General features: G+C 44.4%; 1 protein-coding gene across 1 annotated transcript; it reads left to right on the forward strand.

Annotated features, from left to right (window-relative positions):
* The first annotated feature begins 618 nt into the window (after positions 1-618).
* Positions 619-6,782, forward strand: prph2b (peripherin 2b (retinal degeneration, slow)). Its single transcript, XM_046402813.1, has 3 exons — positions 619-1,634; positions 3,667-3,913; positions 6,325-6,782. Exons 1-3 carry the CDS (start codon positions 1,054-1,056, stop codon positions 6,526-6,528), a joined length of 1,032 nt encoding a protein of 343 aa, XP_046258769.1. The 5' UTR covers positions 619-1,053; the 3' UTR covers positions 6,529-6,782.
* Positions 6,783-8,529: the final 1,747 nt, after the last annotated feature.

Consider the following 8,529-nt stretch of genomic DNA (forward strand, 5'->3'; position numbering starts at 1 on the left):
GTGTTGCATATAAGAAGGAATCTGTAGAAAGAAAAGAAGAAAGTAGAAAGTGACATATTTTGTCATTGGAGGGAACTCACTCCAACGAAATTCGTGCTCTGCATTTAACCCACCCAAGTGACGTGCACACACACACAGCAAACCCGGGGCAGTGGGCGACCGCGTGCAGCGCCCGGGGAGCAGTGGGGGTTAGGTACCTTGCTCAAGGGTACCTCAGCCATGGACACCGGGACGGGGAATCGAACCAGCGACCCACCGGTTATGGGTCCGATACCCTAACCGCTGATCCACGACTGCCCCGGTTGGTTCTGACACTGGTTCTGGCTCTGATGTCTTCAGTGCATCTGCCATCTTCATCCCATGAAGACGTTTGCCCTGAAGTCTTTTGATCAGCAGCTCCAGTCTGGTGGCTCCATGTCTCTTTTCATTTTGGTTTTAAGGAATGTGGACACAGTGCTGTAATCTTATCCATAAATCTGTGATTATTTTGGCTGTTGCTTCTGTCAACCTCCTTGCAGGAAGTTTTTTCACTCTTGTTTTCTGAGTGGGTGGATCATCACTACATCAGTCCTGCACACCTGCAGGGAGGTGACCCAGGTGAGCTTCTGTCAGCAGAACTGAACTCTGAGTTGTGACAGGCTGCTTAACATCAAACCAATTAGCAGTAAGTCGGAGGATTAGAGGCAGCAGCTGATCTGCTGTTAATGGGATGACAGCTGATCGGAGGTTTGGGATGATGAGTCGCAGCTCGCTCACATTCACACTTTTTCTTCTACAGGAAAATATCAGCGTGGACGAACAGAGTGCTGAGCCAATCTGACGGTTTGATGGCAGACCCCTCTGCCCTCCCAGCACTATGGACTGTCCTGACCTGCAGTTTGGCATTATGGGTCTGAAAGCAGGAGTTCTGACTGAGTCGCATTCAGCTGCTTCTTTGCGGAAAGCTTTAAAACTCTGAAACTCTCACAGATTCTCAAACTGTTTCTTACTGATACCTGACGCTGACTGATTGCTGATTTCAGTTGAGTGTTTCAGTCACACTACAAGGTTAAAATGCCTTTCATGCCAGTGAAGTTCAACCTGCAGAAGCGGGTGAAGCTGGCTCAGGGTCTGTGGATGCTCTATTGGTTCTCGGTCATCACGGGGATTCTCATCTTCAGCCTTGGAATCTTCTTCAAGATCGAGTTGAGGAAGAGAAGTGAAATGATGGACAACAACGAGAGCCATTTAGTGCCCAACCTGCTGATCTTGGTGGGCTTGTTGGCCTGCGGGGTTAACGCCTTCGGAGGAAAGGTGTGCCATGACTCTCTGGATCCGATCAAGTTTGCTAAGTGGAAGCCGATGTTGAAGTCATACCTGCTGCTGTGCTGTGGCTTCAACGTGCTGCTGCTGGTGACGGCGATACTCTGCTTCCTCATGCAGTTTGCTGTGTACCTGACGCTGGCCGAGGGCCTGAAAAACAGTATCAAGTTCTACAAGGACACAGACACACCAGGACGCTGCTTCATGAAGAGGACACTGGACATGACGCAGATCGAGTTCCGCTGCTGCGGCAACAACAACTTCAGGGACTGGTTCGAGGTGCAATGGATCAGCAACCGCTACCTGGACATGAGCAACGACGCCGTCAAAGAGTAAGTACACCGAGCAAATTCTGCAGCCAGTAGTCGTTCACTGACAGTTTAAAACAGTCTGTTGGCAGAAAATTAATCAAACAACAATTATGATAACTGATGAACTGATTATCAGCCTCAAAGTGTTTGTCCTCTGCTGTCAGTTTCTGCAGAGCCTCAGGTGTTCTGTCTGAATCTGTCCGAGTTTAGACTGTTGGTCGGACATGAGACATTTGAAAAGGTGACATTTTGTGGTGTTTTATAGACTAAACAATTACTTGGCGAATAAAAAAGATCATGGACAATCAAAATAATGATTTGTTGCAGTTCTCGAATACAGACTGATGACAGATATCCTCCTGTAGGTCTCGCTGATCGTCATCAGTGAGACCTCCAGGAGGATATCTGGGGCTCACTGAACTAAACTTCTGATCAGTTGGCATTTCTGTCTTTCTAGGAAAGTTCAGCTGAATCTTCAGCTTCATTTCTCTGAATCGTTATTCAGACTTGGATCATCTCTAAGCCTCCTAACTTGAAAAGCCTGATTCAAAATTCCACTTTTTCCCCAGTGTTTGGATTTGTTTTTCATCTGAATTACATGGCCGACAAAGAGAGTTTTATTAAAAGGGGTCAGTGGAGGATAAATGGGAATTAAGGAGGTAAAAGTTACCATGCAGGAGGTCGATCTACCAGCTTCTCCTCCTTAAGTCCATAATCTGTCAGGATCTGATTTCCACCTCGCATGACAAGGTTAAACCCAACCAGGCTGCTGAGTTAACATTTGATTCTCTCACCTGAGAAACTGCTGAAAATCACATTTCTGACAGATCATGTGACCATGTGATCATTACAAACACACCGTAAAAGGCAGCAGAACACGTCAGAAGTGGAGTGTGGAGCGTGTTGTTGATTTGTGTTTGCGTGTTTCCAAGTCGTGTTTCTGTGTTAATGCACTTAAGAGATATTACTTTGCCTCTGAGATGATTATTTCCCATCATCCAATTTTAACCTCCCGTTCCCATCCTTTGCCTGTTCTTGTCAATCACTCTCAGGCTCCACCCCTCAGAAGAGACAAAGTGTCCTGTAACCAAACGTCCTTTTGTTCGCAATCAAAAAGATCTTCAGATTAAAAATCTTGCAGATGTAGTTTATTGATGTGATTTGATATCTCAACACTGACAGGTCAGATCATCTTTATATGTTTCGGATCACCTTCCCGCGCTCCACAGGATGAACCCTGAGGATTTGAATGGCCTTGATCTTTACTTAAGCATCATCATTGGGACAAACTTTATACGCTAAGTTCCACCACTAATCAGGCAGGAAGAAAAGATAAATCTTCAGGGTGCCGTTTGTTGTTATTGTGGACTACAGCCTGCAGGGGGCACCAGCAGACTGTTGGACCCCAGATAGTCTTGTTGATTTAGCGACTACTAACAGCTGCTGTAGCTGAAGTTACTGGTAACGTTAACCTGGTGGGAGCATGATCACACCCGTCAGCCACAGTGGCGTTACATGCTAGCAAGCTAGTTAGCTGCTAGTTAGCAGTCGCTAATAGGACCAAAGTCTCTCCACTTTATTTATTAGCTTGACATCCTCAAGTCTGTTTGTAAAGAAGTTTTTATTCTGACAGTGGAGCTTCAGAATAAAAGTGGATGCTGAAGCTTTGATAGCTTCCTCCATTTTGGGCACTCCAGTTGTTCATCCAATCAGACTTCAGCTCAGTCAGGGCAACTTCTTATTGGCTGTTATTGGAATTATAGAGACTGGCCTCACATGAACTCATTTGACTGTAAAGACGCCAATTATTTACATTTTTAATCCATTTTAAAGGCTGCTGTGCCTTTATGACGACAGAGGTTCCGGCCTAGTGGCCCATTTGTCAGGGGGTTCCAGAAGGCCCCTTGGGTATTGTTATGACTTATGCAGCTTGTGTCTTGAATTTCCCTTGGGATCAAGGGATCTATCTATCTATCTATCTATGACACTCCATCAGGTGATCGCTGACCTCCGTGCAGAGTCCAGTAAACTTTAACTCTGTCTTGCTCTGCAGTCGTGTCCTCAGTAATGTGGAGGGGAAGTACCTGATGGACAGCGTCCCATTCAGCTGCTGTAACCCCGGGTCACCTCGACCCTGCATCCAGCATCACCTGACTAATAACTCCGCCCACTACGACTACGACCACCGCATTGAGGAACTCAACATCTGGACCCGGGGCTGCCGTGAAGCGCTGTTCTCCTACTTCAGTAGCATGATGAACAGCATTGGAGTGCTCATCTTTACAACCATTATCCTGGAGGTAAGGGTCCGCCCACAACTTGCTTCAGCCAGTCAGCATCCAGCCTGGGCTACACTGGTGCTTAAAGAAACGGGGGGAGGGGGTTGGTCCATAGGCAACAAAATTCACCTACCAGAAGCTACAAAGCTGGCTGATTAACATGTTATAAGCTAAGCTAACAAGCGACTGGTTGTAGTTTCATATTCAAACATAAGAATGGAAGAAGAGGAGTTCACCTAATGTTGACCAAGTCCATTAAGTTCAACAGCAGTTAAAAAATAAAGATTTGATTACATTTGATTGTTGTGTTGTCTCCTAAAGGGACATTGTGTTAATGTACAGACGTGGAGAGAAAAGACTGATACGTGATCATCAACAGAATCATTTCTATTACATAACATTACATCCATTTAGCTGACAAGTTTATCCAAATTCATCTGCAATAAGCGCATTCAATGCAACAGTTACATGAACACACACAAATAATCAGCTTCATCACCTCATCGAAGCTGCTTCAGGTGAAGCAATAAAAGACGGGTTGTTATTGGCCCACCAAGGTGCAGTTTGAACTGGTGAGTTTGCAGTGTGAACAGGTGTTTCTCTGGTAGATATTGACTTTTTTTCTGCTGCCTACAAATTGTTGATGAATTTAACCTTCAACCTTCAAACCTCTGCATTCACACCTGCTGAAAATTAACCGAAGCAACCTTAAATGTTAACTGCATATTTGATTAGCGAGTGAGTAGCATTAGCACTGGAGGAGCTGCTGCTTCAAGACAAACAGCCCTGCAGGCTGCACACACCAGACTCCATATAGAAAATATTTTTAAAATGACAACATTTCAGAATTTGTGTGGGACCACTTTATAGAACTCTTTTGTTGTTTGGGGTTTGTTTGTCTGCCTCTGATGTGGAGTCTGTTTTCTCAGAGGTTGACAGAATGAGTTTGTGGTCTACTTGAGTCCTGCTGCTGTGACTCAGGACTCGGCCGTGGATCGTCTGCTGAGGTAGTGGCGCATTAAGCTGCTGAGCGGTGGTCAGGCTCAGCAAGGATCAGGAACTATTCTGGGGGTTAATCTGCTTGCAGCAGCTACAGGTCGCATTCTGGGAAGATCATGATGAGGGACAATCCCTGAGAGTGAAAAGCAATTCGTCATGTCGGTCAAAACAACAAGTTTGACCTGAAGTGTGACGACAGGTGACGGATTTAAAAACGACATCCTGAACTAAATCTGTTTGTAGGAACTTTACTGATACTGCTGCTGGCTGTGTTGTAGTCGAGTTGTCACGACTGAACTATGGACCAGAACCCAAACGCACGACTCTCAAAGTTTCAAAATAAAGTCTTTATCCAAAAAGTACAAACTGAAAATCCCTCTTCACAGAGGAATAAAACCTACACACCTACACCAAAACCTACACGAAACTAAGAAACAGAAACTCTCCAGACTGAAGCTTGGCTAAGAAAACAGAAAACCACCAGAACAAAGTAACAAGACCTGGTAATGTCTGTCGGACAAGACCAACTGGCACAGGACAAAGGAAGACGAGGACTATATATACACACAAGGTAAGGACACAGGTGGAAACAATCAGGGCGGAGACAGGTAATCCCGAAGGAGGGAAAACAGACAAAGGGAGAAAGCAAAGCTGACGACCACAGACCCAGACAGGAAGTAGTGACAAAATAAAACAGGAAATCACAAGACAACATAAACGTGAGACAAAAACTGATTAAATAAACCTAACATCATTTCCTGGACAAGACACGGGTCACCAAACTTCTCGTCCGAGTCCAGTTTTGAGTTCCCAGCGTTTGAGTCAAGTCCAAGTCATTAAAGAAAAATCTGAGTTGAGTCCAAGTCGAGTTCACTTCTGATCCAACTCAAGTCCGAGTCCAGTCCAACCCATATATATTTTTGTATAGTTATGATGTGATCTTGAACTTAACGTAGATATTATGTTATGCCAAATTAATATGGTATATTACATAAGGAAAATAAAAATCTGAGGACTTGTCTCCGATTTACGAGTCCGAATGCAGTTAATGCACAAGTCCAAGTCCAAGTCAACAGTGCTCAAATCTGAGTCAAGTCAGGAGTCCTTAAAATTAGGGCACAAGTCCAAGTCCTGGACTCGACTACTACAAGCCTGGCTGGTGGTCTCAGATCTGTTTCTGTGTGTTCATTAAAGCTTCAGCAGTTTGTGATCACTGGACTGATCAGCAGCCTTCTCCACATAGAAACGAATCCAGAACAAATCAAGAATCAAACAACCAATGAACAAGCTCTGTGGGTCTTTATTTCCCCTGATGTAGTCTTTTCAGGCACAGCTTCCTCTCAGGCCACATAAAATAATTTCCACACACTACTAACCCTAACCCTAACCCAATATTAACACTGTGTGTGTGTGTGTGTGTGTGTGTGTGTCAGTCGGTGGACATGGCAGGCTTAAAGTACCTCACCACAGCTCTGGAGACGATGGAGGACCCGGAGAACCCGGAGTGTGAGAGTGAAGGTTGGCTGCTGGAGAAAGGCGTGAAGGAGACATTCGGCGAGCTGCTCACCAAGCTGAAGACGCTGGGAAAGACCAATCAGGTGGAGGAGGGCGAGGACGCACAGGGGCCAGCCACCTGAGGGCCCTGACCACCACAAAGGACTGAGGTCTCCCCCCTCCCCCACCTCCCTCTCTTCCAGAAAACAGGGCATGAGAGAGGAGGAGTCTTCTCCACCGTTTGTACATACACCATCATACATGTGTTAAACCACTACACACATTTACGTGCATTCAAAGTGAACAAGTCATTTAAACTTACTGTGAGTGTCAGTATTTCCCATTCTGTAAATATGATGAACAGATTTTATTTTTAAACAGAATGAATAGAATCCCGCTCCTGTAAATAAAACATTTGGGTTTAAAATTATAAAGAAATATTAAAACCCCCCACCCCCCACCCCACCCCCATAAATGCGTCCTGTCAGACATCATCAGGCCTAAAAGACTTGATGCCAGAGTCCGACCTATACGCGATCACTGATGTCTGATCAGCTGATATCAGCTCGTTACACAGATATCAAACACTTTGTTGAGAAACTGTTGCAGTTCTACAGTTTGTCTGGCAGAGAGCACAGAACAAAGCAAAACTATTTTTAAAAAAGTGATGATTTTGCCAAACATGTTTGTTCGTGTGAAAAACAAACTTCAGTATTGCTATAAGCTGATTTTACATCCACCGTTTGGTATTTGTGTCTCAGACAGTAAGTATCGGTCAGACTCTGGTGTTCACTATCACCATCTGATCTCTGACTCAGATAACTGACATGGAAACAGACGGCTGAGACATCTGAAAGAAAACTGGACACACTTAGTGCTGCAACTGCTGCAGTACCGCTTGTGACCAGCAGGAGGTAAATACAAGTATACAGAAATAAATACAAAAACATGTAGTGATATATACAGGTATATTCAGAGCTGTGTACTGGTATGTACAGAGATGTATACCAGTGTATGTGATAGCTAACCTTAATGCTAACATCTGTAACTTGAATCATATGATTGGTAGAGTGTGTTGGGTCAGGACTGAGCCCAGCAGACTTAGTTCAGGGTTTCCTGTCTTGGCCGTCTGATTTCCTGTCAGAGCAAAGCTGGTTGAGGCTGAAACTGACATGTTTTTGTACTCTAAAGTTGCAGCCAAACCAACACACGCTTTGATAAGCTATTTTTTTCTTCAAATATTAATATGTAGTGTTTACTCATCTTAACAGACAGGAAGAAATAAAATTGAATTGAATTGAAGCTGCATCAAAGAGTGTGTGTGGATTTGGTTTGTGTTCGGTTTTACACACATAAAGTCAGATCAGCTGTTTAGTGTTTAAATGGTCAGTCTAAAGAGAAATTAAGTTTTCCAGTACAGCTTGTAATATTTGTATGTTTCTGTTTTCTTCTTTGTAATATGGAGAGTTGTTAAGTTTGTTGTGGGTCGGTTGGAGCTTGTAGTTGCTCCACTGTGTTGATAAATACTATAAAGAGATTGTGACCGACACCAAACTGTCTGAGTCATCTTTTATAAAACTCGTCAGCGCCTTCTCTGGACATGTAAATACAACACACAGGTACACACACAGGTATACACAGTATAGAGTATAGGGAGAGTATATTCAGTGGTATACACTATTGCATAGAGAGGTAGATCTTGTGTCTCTCAGCGTCTCACTATGTGTCTTGTTGTGTCTCTAAATGTCTCAGTGTCTCACTGTCTGTCTCACTGTGTGTCTCATGATGGTTCACTGTGCGTATCACAGTGTCTAACTCGTAGTCTCAGCGTCTCACCATGTCTTGCTGTGTGTCTCATGATGTTTTATTGTGTGTCCCTGTGTGTGTCTCTCCATGTCTCTCAGTGTCTCATGGTGTCTTGCTGTGTGTCTCCGTGTGCGTGCAGGTGTCTAATGGCAGTTGAGCAGATAAACAGTTAATCAGCTTAGAGCAACAGATTAGCTGCTAATGTCAGGTGAGGGCCAAGGACAGCGACCATGACGCAGGGAGACACCCAAGGGGCCACAAGGGGGAGGGCCCAGGTCCAGGTCATATAAAGGACAAGTTCACTGCTTTTTAACACTGGTTCTGTTAGCATGTTTCTT

The sequence above is a fragment of the Scatophagus argus genome, chromosome 10 (genome assembly GCF_020382885.2).
Source record: "Scatophagus argus isolate fScaArg1 chromosome 10, fScaArg1.pri, whole genome shotgun sequence".
NCBI classification, from domain to species: Eukaryota; Metazoa; Chordata; class Actinopteri; family Scatophagidae; genus Scatophagus; species Scatophagus argus.

Coding starts and splice junctions, on each gene's coding strand:
- prph2b (XM_046402813.1), top strand. CDS start 1,054: ATGCCTTTCATGCCAGTGAAGTTCAACCTGCAGAAGCGGGTGAAGCTG. Junction 1,635..3,666: donor AGCAACGACGCCGTCAAAGA/GTAAGTACACCG, acceptor CTTGCTCTGCAG/TCGTGTCCTCAGTAATGTGG. Junction 3,914..6,324: donor TTACAACCATTATCCTGGAG/GTAAGGGTCCGC, acceptor TGTGTGTGTCAG/TCGGTGGACATGGCAGGCTT.